This window comes from Hakea prostrata, chromosome 7, assembly GCF_041222555.1.
Source record: "Hakea prostrata isolate BN-2017 chromosome 7, UWA_Hpros_2, whole genome shotgun sequence".
NCBI lineage: Eukaryota > Viridiplantae > Streptophyta > Magnoliopsida > Proteales > Proteaceae > Hakea > Hakea prostrata.
In genome coordinates, this window is record NC_142606.1 from 16,315,686 (window position 1) to 16,329,345 (window position 13,660).

The following is a 13,660-nucleotide window of genomic DNA, read 5'->3' on the forward strand; positions in this document are numbered from 1 at the left end:
CTGCAACATAGTTGCAAGCCATGACGGGACAAACATGCTGCAGACTTATATGTAGTCAAAACAGCATTTAAGCAACATGAAAAATCCAAACAGCACTGGTAGAATACACATCTGTAGTATGTCCACCATTCAAAACATGAGTTTGATTGCCTTGAGAAAACAGATTACCCCTCACTTTGTAAAATTGATATCAGGTTTTGGATATCAGAAGATTAAGGCTAAGGCACTTATGAGCCATTGAAAAAAAAAAACCTAAAAGCAAACACCAAAGCGATTGAATTAAAGCATGATTACCCAAACTGGCTTTGGGCAGGAAAGTCAACAAGCAGCGGGAGCAAAATCATAAAACTCAATAGCTTACCACACAATCCAGAAAAATCACAGGGACCAATTAGATTTTCCTCGATCAGACTGATTCTCCGTCCACTGCAACATTGTTGCACACCAGAACAGGAAATATAAGTTGACACGACTTAAATGTAGACAAAAACAGTATTTAATAACCATGAAAAATCCAAACAGCACGAGTATAATACACATCTGCAGTATGTCTACCATTCAAAACATGAATTTGATTGCCACAACAAAACAGGATAACCCTCATATTGTAAAATTGAAATCTGGTTTTGGACATTCAAAGATTTGGGCACAGGCACTTATGATCCATTACATTCACATAAAAGAGTAGTAGTACCAATAAACATTAATCACCTATAAATCATTCAGTAGATGCCAAGACGCTAAAGCACTTTCGCTTTACCAAAGGAAGTTTACTCATTTCACCTGGATACGATGAATTGATTATGACTGCACAAGAACCAACATAAAGCACACGAAATTTCTAAAACACAACTACCCTAATAATCAAAAGGCCATCCAGAGTAATTCATCTGGTTATGATCTTCACGAACAGCTGCTGAGCGGCTTCCACTTGATTCAGTATGGTGTGAGTTTGAGTTCGAGTTTGAACTTGAGTTTGAGGTTGATGAGCGGAAAGGCCACAAGAAGGAGAATGGGCCACGCCTTCCCTGATTATCTCCACCACTTTCCCTGCTGCTTGAGGTACCACTACCACTGCTACTTCTGCTGCTAGCCCCAGAAGTACTGGATCCTTGCGGTGGCAATTCATGGCGGCAAACAGGGCAGGAATTGTGCTGAACCAACCATGGGATGATGCAATCTGAATGGTATAGGTGGTTGCATGGCATCTGCCGCGCTTCAGAGCCCAGCTCAAATCTTTCTTTACAAACAGGGCAGTGAGAATCAGTGCGCAGGTGCCTCTGTGTGATCTTTACTGTTGGCATGGCATCAATTGAAGACCGAGCTGCAGGTGGAGGTCCATGCCTGTCATTCCGAGTGAGTTGTTCTATGAGTTCATCCAGTCCCGGGCCAAGAAAGTAATCACCGACATTAGCTCGCCTAAATCCAACTCCTGGACCCCCATTGAAAAGCACTTCGATCCCACCATTATCAGACATCCTGACAGGAACTTGACCACGGAAAATCAGCCAAGGACCAGCACCATAGCCAGCGCCAATACCTGCTAAACCATTGTCTGGAACAATACCAGACCTCCCTCGGAGGTCAAACTCACGGTTCCTTCGACCCATTCGCTGCCTCATCAGAGCAGACAAAGCCTCCATTATCCCGAACCTGTGGTCATGCTCGTCATCAGAATCCAATCCAAGGAAATCAAGCGGACCAACCCCATCCATCCCATCAAGCTCTTGCACAAAGCCTCCATCACAATAAGGGCAAACCGCATCCCGCGCTCGAAGTTGAACCGGCCGCCTGCATCTGTAACACCAATGTGTGTTGCCACTGCCCGACATCTTTCCTTCCACTCGGATCTCTCAGACAGAACCCAAATCCTTACTAATCCTGCATAACCGCTCGAATAAAGCTACCAATTCAACCCAAAAAAAACTAAATTAAATTGAAATTAAAATATACAAAACTCGTACTGTTAACTACCTTACTCAGAATAAAACCTACAAATGAACCTGCAAGTTAGCAGGCAGATTTCAGATTTGCAATGATAAATAAAATCATGCAAATACAAGAGAAAGCCAAATTAACAATTTCCAGTGATCCGATCAAGTACAAAGTCAGCTGCAATAGCATTCCCGACTCGAATCAAGATATTGACATACAAGATACAACTAGAAATCAGGAGTTTTAAAATAAGCATGCAATAATCGTTAATCTGCAGATGAAGATAACAAAACTACAAAGATTGAAAAAGAAAATCAACAATATAAAATTTACAGCGAAATCTTCGCACGATTCCAAGGAAGTTTTAGAGAGACAAACCTGAGAGAAGAGAAATTAGAGGCTCAAAGATGCTTCCATGAACCCCAATTGCTGCAGAGAAGAAAGAGAGAGAGAGAGAAAAAAAGGGTTGGTGACTTCGAAACCCTGAAATGAAGGGTTTAGAGTTCAAGATAAGGGAAGGAAGAAGGACATAAGGAAAAGGTAGCGACACAATTGATCCGATGTGTCGGAATCACAGAGGAGAGGACTCTTCCAGTCTTCCACAGGAGTGCGCTGTGCGCACAGGAAGTATTTTAGTAACTTCACATCACATGGATGACGTTTCTGTTTCTTTCTGAAGCCTGATATGACAGACGGGACGCATGGTGTAGGAATCTCATACGGTAAGTGAACGTACGTAATAGTAATACACTCGTTGAACCGGAAACCGGCCCAATTTCTGATTCTTTCTGAGTTTTAGTTAGTTATGGATAGAAAATTGGATTGGACCAAACAAAAAAATCCGGTTCAATAGAACATAGAGGTATTACGGTTTTGGCTTGGAGGGATGATTTTGACTCATAATTGTATAATTTAAAGACCCAATATTACAGTCAACTTTTTTTGGGAGATCAACCCAAAAAAAAAAAAAAGACTTTTTAAGAAAATTGTTGAGAAAATTTTATTTTATAAAAAATATGTCATATTTAAATATAAAAAACCTTAAAAGTTCTAGTGATATTTCAAGTAAGTTCTAAGTTTGAATATGTCTTTTCTTTTAGAGTTTGAAATAAAGAAGGATAATATTGGAAATTTTGAAAATATGATATATATTGACTTATCATATTAACCTAATCGTATTATTCTAATAGTAAAAAAATAGTTGAGTTACCAACAGGAGTTGGTCCAAGTGGTAAACAGCTTAGTTCCCTTAATTGCTCGTTAAGTAAGAATCTAAAAGACACCCAAAAGCTGGTCTGTGTGTTCTAAATCTAAATCAAACCGCTCCAATTTGATTTGATTTTGATCTTTCACCCTGTCTTCCCTTAAAACCAAACCAAACCGATATACACCAAAAAAAAAAAATAGAATTTGTTGACTCTCAAGACTCTCAAGACTCTCAAGACAGAAGTCTGTGAAGAAAGAAAACTAGGAGAAGGTCCATCTATTGTGGGCCAAAACCCCGTTTAGCACGCATGAATGGAGGCATTACTTTTGGCGACATTATATGATCAGACAACATCATTTATTAACAGGTATGAGCTTTTTCTCAGAAAAGCTACATGTATATCTCATTTCTTGCTCTTGAAGATTACAAGAAATTTCCAGTCATTCCTAAAAAGAAAAAAAGGGAAGAAGCAGAGGAAATTTCCAGTCATCATCTCCTTCTATATTCTTCTTCAGGCCTTCCATTGTCCTCTAAAATACCAAATTCTTCGTCATAATTGTTCCTGAAAAGTAAACTGACCTCAGAATTTACTGTTCTGAAAATGAAGAAGAAAAGAAGAGATGTAAGGAGCAGTAATATGATGGAGAATTGGATAAATGAAACACTCAGAAAAAAATTGAGGAGAGAAGATAGAGGTGACGAAACAGTGATGAGTTTCTTCATTGTCCTCAGGGTTGGGCTTCCAAAATTTGTTTGAAGAGCACCAGTAACCCATTTATATAGGTAAATGAAAATTCAAATTCTCCTGAAAATAACGTTGGATGAGAAGGGAATTACTATATTAATCATTTGGATTTTGTACTTCTGAGACATACATTGGATTTTACCCAAAAAAACAAAGAAGAGAGACATACGTTGAATGGCGTTGCTACATGCTGGTGCATAGGTCTAAATGCCCAAAAGTCAGAAGAACCGTTGGATGAGCATCAGATGCACGTTTGGCTTGTTGCACCAGAAAGAAGCCCAATCCATCCACCGTATTGGAAAATATGAAAATAAACAAGGGGATGTACCTGGTCCAAAAATTGGTTGTAGAAGAGTATCTCTACCTACCTTCTACGGTTCTACCTACCGGTATTTTTTATTTTATTTTAATTTTCCTTTTTTGAAAACTCCATGGATTTTCTGGAGATCTTATTCTGAGTATTTATCTGATATTGGATAAAAGAAATTTATGGTCTTTCCTTCAGGAACTTCCTCCAGAATTAATGGAGATTCTCCGTGTTGAATTGAAACAAACAGTGCCTGTGTCATTCGTGCATTCTTCAATTTTTTTTTTCTTCTTTTTTTAGAGAAAGGTAAGGACGTTAAATTACATCTAAAATACAAATTTAAGTACACGAAGACAAATTTTTCATTACCCATCTGGAACGTAGTTAGTATCCATTACCCATCTGGAACGTAGGCGAATGATCTAGCCATTCATAAAGCATAGATCCCTCTCTACAAAAAAAAATGTATATAAATTGCTAATGGAAAGTTTGTTGAAAACGATCAAAAGAACTATAGTACCTATGAGGCCAGTAAAGAAATGAAACCGTTCTTTTCATCCAACAATTTAATTTTGGGTTTTCCAGTTAACATATTGGATATTTAAAAAAATGGCTCGACTACTTATTAGTGAGTAAGTCACATTTCCTTTTTAGAGTTTTAAATCCATGTAATTCTTCACTGAAAGCAATCGAATGTTGTCGTTGAGTCTTAATTTTTAACTTTAGATCGATGTCAATAAAGGATATCTTTATTAATGTTGAACAATAAGCGAATGTTGTCGTTGAGTCTTTATTTGTTCGTGTGATAATTTGTAAGATTTGTAAATGTTTACTTACTTAATTTGTGTTTGAAACCATTAGTCACATTGTGATTGTAAAAACATTGTTTTACCATTCTTTGATCATATGGTATTTTAAGATTCCTTTTCTTGAGGTCTACTAATTTATTTTCTTCATAAATTTAGAGCATTTCATGAATTATTTGAAATATTGTGAAAAGCTTATGATCATGGGCTTATTCAAGTGAGTGCTCAATAAAACATATTTTTCATTCTCCATCAATTCATAACCACGTGAGCCTCATTCTCATCTTTGCCACGCTCTCATATTCAAAAATAACAAGGTGAAGCAACTTTGTCTAGAGCAAGGTATTAGCAAGGAAATTCTTGTAGATTTCATCATAGATGTTCATTCTTCTCTTAAAATATCACTAATTCATTGTTTCTTATGTATTGTCATCTTCCAGATTCTAAATGCTTACTTAAGTTTTCATTGCTTTAATCATTTTGCCTCAATGGAACAGCTAAGTTAAGACTCCAAATTTGGTACTAAGAAGGATGCGTCTCAACTGAAGTTATAATTGAGCGAAGTAAAAATGTGACTCTCTGTATGCAAACCCAAGTACCAATATAAAGATGACACAATACAACTAAAAGTTGATTTTCAAGACATTTCCCTTCTTTCCCTATACGTATGGTCACGTGCATTTGCACGAGCAGTTTTTACTAGTATATATACATTGAATTAGTTTGAATTCAACCCCAACATTATTTTATATTACTAATTCCCATATTTTGTATAAATTGATGAACAACCGTTGAGTACAGCCTAGACCTAATATATCAAACAATAAAACCTAGAGGAGATGAGGGGGTATGTGATAGTTACGAAGGCATCTTGGGTAAGAGCACTTTCCTTCGCGAGTACACCACCATGTTAGCTTCACGATATATATGTCGAAAAGTGATGGATTCAAATGAAGCCTTTAAGTGTAGGATGTTTGATGTTATTGGGAATATCTTCCAAGGAGCTTCATGTGGATGATGTCGTAGGATGCAAATGAGAGCTTGATTGTCTATCTCTATTTCAATGTTACGCAAGTTAAATCAAAAGCCCACAATAATGCTTGCCTCATTTAGCTTTGATAGTGAGAATGTCTTGGACCTCGGTTCCCCTACCAAAACAGCTCCCAGTGGTCCCTTGCAATTCCACCATACCTTGCTGCTCTTCGATCTTTAAAAAGGGATCCGTCTACATTCAAATTGAAACAAGGGGGAGTTGGAGCTTCCCATTTAATTTGATGATGAGTAACACTTAGTACCTATTTTTCCTGAGTGCCCTACTATAGAATTGAAGACATTCCAAATTTGAAAAGTTATATATGATGATGAAGGTCTCTCCTATAAATCAAAGAGAAGTATATGCTTTCCACATAAGCCATAGTGCTGTTAGCTTTGCAATCGACAATTCAGCTATTGATTCATCATGCCATTGATTTATCAGGCGAATGACTTTCTCCACTAGTGTGCCAGTCCTAGTCATTATAGGAAAGTGTAAAGCCTCCCAAATAGCCTGTCCAAGAGAGCAATATACAAAGATATGATCCGGAGTTGTTTGCTCTTCTCCATAGTGAAGACAATTGTTGGAACACAAGCATCCTCCTTGGATCAAAGAGAGGCTGTAGGTAGCTTGTGGTGGAGTACCTTCCAAAGAAAATGTTTGACCTGTGGCTGGATGGGTACTTTTCAGAAACGCTTCCAGATGTTTGCTTGAGTGACAGGTCTATTTGAAGGATTGATAGCCAACCTGTAAGCTGATCAAACAGAGAATGTCCCTGATCCAGTCCAATGCCAGATCAATCTATCAGTTTTTGTTGAGACTAGTAGGGGGATCTCTAATATATTTTTAACTATATCAGTAGGCCACCATTGTTGCAAAATGTACTTGTTTCATGAGTGAGTGCAGGCGTCGATGAATTGAATTACCTTCTTTGGAGTAGTTGAAGCGAAAGGGAAGCATCCTACATCTGTGTCTGTATGGGGAATCCATTTATTTGTCCACTGATTAATCAATTGTCCATCCCCAACCTCCACAGGAGTCATTTTTTAATCATATCTCTTCCCAGTGAGATGGATCTCCATCCCCAAGAGTCGGTGGATAATGGGGATAAATCAAGAAATGAGTTATGTTGACAGTACTTCTTCATCATTAGTGTCCCCCACAGTGAATGTGGATTTTGAAGCAATTTCCATGCCTTCGAGACAAGAAAAGCTATGTTAAAAGCAAAGAGGTTGTGAAAATTTTAACCTCCTTCAAATTTTGGATTACAGAGTATACTCCAATCAATGGTGTGTACCTATTGCTTTTCTCCATTGGACCAGAAGAATTCCTCATTTATTTCTCCAGGGTCTAGATAACAGACATTAGCAGACAAAAACAAGACATATAGTAAAAAGGTAGAGCGGCTAGGGTGGACTGTATTAGAACTGTCTTTTCAGGGGATGCCAAGTATTTGGATTTCCATCCTTGAAGTCTAGTATTAACTCGATCAAAGAGTGTAGCACAATGTTTTTTTTTTCAACTTACATGTGGAGAGTGGAATCCCCAAGTAAATATCTTCCAAAGTCATCGGAGAATTTTGAAAATGTAAAAACAAGTTTCTCTTCATAGTAGCGAAACTACTTGGACTATAGTGAGCTCTTGTTTTACTCACATTCAATTCTTGACCAAAAAGATCGTAGTATTATTGAATGACTTGCGCAAAAGTTCTAGCTTCCTTTATAGTAGCCTGTCCAAATAAAAAAAGGTCATCTGCGAAGGCCAAGTGTGATAGTCTCTCGCCACCTCTAGATAATTGAATGCCCTTTAGTTTTTTATTCTAAATTTCCAAGTCCAAGTGAGAGGATAGCAGCTCTGAACATAATATAAAAAGATAAGACGACAATCAATTACCTTGCCTTGAACCCCTTGAGGGAGTTATAGGAGTAGCAAGGATACCATTGATCAACGGTATATAAGTGATTGTTGTGACACAGAACATGATCCATTCTACCCATCTGTCTGGGTATCCGTAGGCTTGAAGTGTTTGTTTAAGAAAACTCCATTCAAGCTAGTCATACGTTTTGCTTATATCCAACTTTACTACCATTATGCCATTTTTCCATCGCTTGTGTTGATGAATTTGTGCATGATTTCATGAGCTATCAATATGGTGTCTTGAATATGTCGTCCTTTTACAAAATCATTTTGTTGAAAAGATATCAATCTCTATAGAATATGCTTTAGTCTGGAGACCAAGATTTTTGAGATGATCTTATAGCTCATGTTGCACAAACTGGTAGGTCTGAAGTGTCCTAGTTGATCAGGCATGTCCATTTTTAGAATTAAAGCTATGAAGGTAGAATTATGAGATCTGGAGATGTACCTGTATCAAAAAATTTATAGACCATAGCTTGAACATCAAATTTTATTACCTCCCAGCCCTGCTGATTGAAGATTCCTGGATAGCCATCAGGTCCTGGGGAATTGAGATCGTTAGCACTGAAAACTGCAGCTTTAATCTCTTCATCATTGGTGGGGCGTAGAAGCCATTGTGCGATACTTTGTTTTTTTATGGGATTGAAATATTACTGATAGTCCGATCGCCTTTCATAAAGAAAAAAGAGAGTTTATAAATCAAGAATCGACAAGAAACCTCCATCTCAATCTCTTCCGTTTATAGCGTTTCTTCTTTGTCTTCATCTAAAGAAATTTGCCAACGGAACAGTAGTAGGATGGTTAGGAACCTAACTTCTGAAAGGAGAGGTCATGGGTTCAACTCTTACCGGCTGCATATGTAATATCCCTATCCCTATATATAAAAAATGCCTTTGTACCAAAAAAACGACTTCACAGGAAGGCAAGGCATCAGAATTACAAAGGTCCAATAGCCAAGAGGCGGAAAGTGGCCAACTGATCCTCCCTGTAGAGGCAGCGGCCTTCCTAGCCAAAGAGTGTGCTACATGATTACACTCCCTGGGACTAAAGAGAAGAAACAATCCAAAAAATAAGAAGATAAGTGAGTAAAATCCTCCACAATAGGTTTCAAACTTACAGGGGTAAGGCAGGAATTATGCAGCCAACGAACAACCTCCTGACAATCACTCTCCACAACAATATAATCAACTCCTGGGTTTGATAAATGTAATTTACAGAACTTAAAAAAGTATTCAGCGCTAATCTCAACCGTTGAAAATTGGGTTGACGGGTGCTCATCTCAGCTCCAGCGCCCAAGCTCAAGCAATCCCATCCCAACAAGCACCCGAAGGAAGTTCTCTATTTCAGACTGTTTTAGACCTTCCATAAAGAGGATAGACATGATTCTCACTTCGCTGCTCCCATCCATCTCCGCTACCCTCATACAACATTTTCATTGACGATCATATCATCATCGTTTCAGTGGACAACGGCATTCTCATTGATGATCATATCCCATTGATGGGCACCTATTTCTTCAGCTCATGTCAATTCTAGACTTGCAGCGACTGATAGCAGAGCACATCAGCATTCTCATTGATGGGCACCTATTTCTTCAGCTCATGTCAATTCTAGACTTGCAGCGACTGATAGCAGAGCACATCGGCATTCTCATTGATGGGCACCTATTTATTCAGCTCATGTCAATTCTAGACTTGTAGACCAGAGCGCCACTACTATATTTGAGATGAAAGACTTTTATAACTCTCAGCAATCGATCTCTGATCTTAGCTTATCCACAAAACATGGACCAATCCACATGCAAGACAAGGAGATTTTTCATAAACGAGTAAAGATGGCTTAAATGAGTTGAAATATTTACTTCGTAGTCAAGGATAACAAGCCAAAACTACTGTTTATGTTGGTTATAACACTCAAAATTTAGAAAACGCAATTAAACCACAACAGATAAAGAGACATTATTATCCCTAAAGTGCAACAAAGTAAAATTTAATTGAGAGCGGACAAAATTAACTAAAAGCCCTAAGAATAAATAGATCACTTCGCCTCAGATTTTGTTGAAGGCAACAATGTCACAGCTCTGTACGTACTCATTAATGGGCTCAACTGTGAGATACTCCTCAATGACGTTGTCCACCGAAACGAGATCATCAACAATGGTCATCATGATCTGTAATTTCTTGATCCCGTACCCAACAGCCGCTAGCTTAGCTGAAACACGAGCACGTCAAGTAATAAATAAAATCGCTCTACTCCAATATATGCACCAAATAAACTTCGGAAGAAGAAAAAAAAGCATAAGATCAGTCTTACATGCTCCCCACAGAAGACCTTCCATTTGAACACTACGAACAGCCTCCTCCAGCTTCTTCATGTCAGTTTCATCATCCCAAGGTTTTACATCCAAAAGAACAGAAGACTTCCCACCTATAAGGTAAATATTGGGGGGGTGGAGGTTAAGTGATGCTTTAGTAGTTGGAAATAACCTACAATACAATCTGACTGATAGTTTTGCATTGTCTTCCGGGAAAGTGCAAGAAGAGGACCAGTCAAAACTTCTCTACTTGGCACCAGAGCACAATAACATGTGTTTAAACTGCAGATTGATCTCATGAACAAGAAAGCAACCCCCTCAACTACTAAAACCCCAAACACTTCACCTTAAAGATGGTAACTACTTACTTGAAAAGCTATAATTAAAACTAGTGAATTGGAACAAACAAAGAAACACTTGAATTGCTAAGAAATAGGTTAACGGCACTTATTACCATTTCTAACTTGCATCTACATCATTAAATCTCCTAACGGAATGACCATAGAGTGAAACAGAGTACCCAATTTAGAGACCAATTAAGTAATGATCTGATAATGACTAGCAAATCACATTTTAACTCTCCTTATTGGAAAGAATAAGTCAAGTAGGTTATTCATTTTATTCAGACTGACTGAAGAGAACTTACTCTCTTTCTTCTTCACAGATTTTTTAGCAGCCTCTCTTGCCTCTGCCGCCTTCTTGTCCTCCTCTGTCTCATCCCCAAAGAGATCCAAATCATCATCATCACCTCCCTCAGCAGCATCCTAGAAATATGAAAATGGTTTTAGTTGAAAAGATGAGATACATCCTGGCCAGGCCAAACAGCCAGAAAACCAGTACCTTACCAACTCTTGAACCTCAATCATGTCTTTAAGTAGTATTCACGTCCACACATTAACACTAATAAATGGAAGGGGCTGATTGGAGGACATGTCATTACCCAGTCATCCCTTTATACACTGTATTTTTATTGATTACGTGGTAAGTAACTGATCATCAGTTCCAATGTCGACATAACAATATAAAGGTGATAATGCAGGTAAGACTACAAGGTAGTTCAGGAAGCACTAAAAGGTGGATTAGATCAACAATTAGTAACCCAGTGAATCACAATTACTTTATTCCAAGTCTTGCATGATTTCAACAAAATTGAGCCAATAAACCAGAATGTCTACCTACACATGGAACTATATTGTAAGCACAAGTCCCAAGATAGCAGTGCCTTTGACAACCTCTGTAGTAATATGAATGAAACAATAAAAACACCTTTTTGTTGAACAAGGTTCATGGGGACAGGAAAAGCAATACACTAGGGAAAATTTTCTGAGAAAGAAGGAAAACTCAAAAATGTTATATAAGACTAAAAATGCATATTTGTGTGATGACCATAACATACAAACTTCTGCTCTGGGGTTCACAAACACTACCTAAAGTAGGATTTGCACAGGAAAATCAAAAATCCTAAATCCAAAAGGGAAAGCAGGGTTTAAGTGTGAGCATGAGCATGTAAACAAGAAGTGAAGAAATGTACTTAAACATACCTTCTTAGGATCCTCAGCTGGGGCAGCTTGCCCACCTATTCTCACTCCAGCAGCTTTTCCGGGGAACCTATAATAATAGCATGAAGGCATGTAGCATCAAAGGATGGAATTATAGAATAACGAACGAACCAAAAAGAATGAGCATTGAAAATAAAATCTTGAACACTGAACATATGCAGCATTTTCATACAGTCTCTTTCTTATATAGGAAGTTAGCAGTTGTAATTTCCTAGTCTCTCAGGTTCCATAGAGGATATTTCTTATTGCACCACTTGGAAGGTCCTAAAAATCAGAAGCAATAGGAACTCAATTCTTGATTCTCTCACTTAGTGTCTTTGGAGTAATTGAAGCTCTTTATGAGGTCTCGTCTTCAGTAACTTTCAGTACTTTTCCAGACATATGGTATAACTAGACCTAAAATATATTACATTAAGTTTTATCAAGCAAAAGAAAATAATTTGACTCAGACAATAGTAGATAAAATCTATCTATGTTGGAATAAAACAATCAAATGTATACATAACCACAAAATTGTTCAAAAGATCCCACCGCAAGCAAAAAGAACAACTAATTCCATTAAAAGAATAAAATCATAGATCTACTACAACCAGTACGTTTGATGAGGAAAGTATCAAAATTGCAAGTTTTCTATACTTCTCTGCTGCTGACATATAATTAAATAGCTCACTCTACCAACAGAAATCAGATTCAGGAAAACAAATAAAAGCTCGCCACATGTTAGACAATTGCAAGAAAAAAGGGAACCGAAATCAAAGTTAAGAGAAGTTCATTTAGAAGAGGGGAGAAAGAATATATTAAATTCGTTAATAAAACCATCCAAAAACAGAAACACAGACCTTGCGGCTAGATGCGACAAAACGCAGTCGTACCAACGACTCGCATTTGCGAACGCATCCCCTGGTTTCCCTACAACAGCTGCAAACACCTTGATGTCATCTCTAGTGAGTTGATCTCTGAAACAAACCAGCAATAAGCCATTATAAACAACATCCAAATTCTGAATTTTAAACGCCCAACGATAGATCAACCGATTGAATTAAAACAAAAAATAAAAATAAAAATCGCACATTGTAAAAAATGCGCGCTATCACTATCAATAAACACAATACTTTGGAAGAGTGATGTGAAGTACTTACCCAGAGATGTAGGTTTTCCCGGATAGGTGGCCTTCCAAAGATTTGATACCAGCTTCAGTGTGCAGATCGGAGAAGGTGACGGCCATTGCGCAGAGGACAGTGAGATATGAAAGAGAGGGAAATAAAGATAGAAACCCTAGTAACCGTTCGTAAACCCTATGCACTGAAGAAGACTGACAACTAAGAAAATTGTGATATTTATAACAAGAACAAGATTTTGGTGAGTAATCGCTTCACAAATTACATTCACAAGCCCTAGATTGTGATTGTATTTAAATATCGTCCCCAACGCGCAAATTGACAGACACCGCGACCCCTCGTTGTGAATAATAGAAGTTGAATATTCAAGTGGGTGGACGTGGATATCCTCGGATACGATGGAATATTTTTGTGCGTGGTGCAGGGAACGAAAGTTCGCTGATATCGCCAGGTTCGCTGCCCAGCGAACCTGGCGATATGGCGAAATTTCGCCGGAGTGTCGCCGAAAGTTCGCCTGAGATAAAATTCGAAGTTTAAACTTTAAACCCTGCTCATCTCACAAAAACCCTCCTCTTGCGTTTCTTTTTCTTCAGATTTACTTGTTCTGAAACGTGTTTCAGGTTGAAGAAGATAACACATGTTGAAGAAGATCGGAGGTTGAAGATGACTGTCTCTGTTTCCCTTTTCTTCTTTTTTTTTTCTTCTGAAAACCCTTTGTT

At 38.0% G+C, this 13,660-nt stretch overlaps 2 protein-coding genes across 3 annotated transcripts; both read right to left on the minus strand.

Moving 5' to 3' along the window:
- Positions 1-544: 544 nt before the first annotated feature.
- Positions 545-2,508, minus strand: LOC149010155 (putative E3 ubiquitin-protein ligase RHC1A). 2 transcript variants are annotated; one of them, XM_089161389.1, is made up of 2 exons: positions 2,314-2,508; positions 545-1,881 (listed from the first exon to the last, which is right to left on the minus strand). In XM_089161389.1, exon 2 carries the CDS (start codon positions 1,830-1,832, stop codon positions 858-860), a length of 975 nt encoding a protein of 324 aa, XP_089017515.1. In that variant the 5' UTR covers positions 1,833-1,881; positions 2,314-2,508; the 3' UTR covers positions 545-857. The 2 variants fall into 2 exon arrangements, with proteins under 2 accessions (XP_089017515.1, XP_089017514.1); XM_089161388.1 differs by having other exon boundaries at positions 545-1,903.
- A 7,229-nt stretch (positions 2,509-9,737) lies between these two features.
- On the minus strand, positions 9,738-13,144 carry LOC149010156 (elongation factor 1-beta 2-like). Its single transcript, XM_089163521.1, has 6 exons — positions 12,963-13,144; positions 12,663-12,779; positions 11,806-11,872; positions 10,911-11,028; positions 10,264-10,377; positions 9,738-10,161 (listed from the first exon to the last, which is right to left on the minus strand). The coding sequence occupies exons 1-6, from the start codon at positions 13,046-13,048 to the stop codon at positions 9,998-10,000; spliced, it is 666 nt and encodes a 221-aa protein (XP_089019647.1). The 5' UTR covers positions 13,049-13,144; the 3' UTR covers positions 9,738-9,997.
- Between the last annotated feature and the right edge of the window lie 516 nt (positions 13,145-13,660).

Coding starts and splice junctions, on each gene's coding strand:
- LOC149010156 (XM_089163521.1), bottom strand. CDS start 13,048: ATGGCCGTCACCTTCTCCGATCTGCACACTGAAGCTGGTATCAAATCT. Junction 12,780..12,962: donor GGGAAAACCTACATCTCTGG/GTAAGTACTTCA, acceptor GGTTTGTTTCAG/AGATCAACTCACTAGAGATG. Junction 11,029..11,805: donor CAGCTGAGGATCCTAAGAAG/GTATGTTTAAGT, acceptor TCATATTTCTAG/GATGCTGCTGAGGGAGGTGA.
- LOC149010155 (XM_089161389.1), bottom strand. CDS start 1,832: ATGTCGGGCAGTGGCAACACACATTGGTGTTACAGATGCAGGCGGCCG.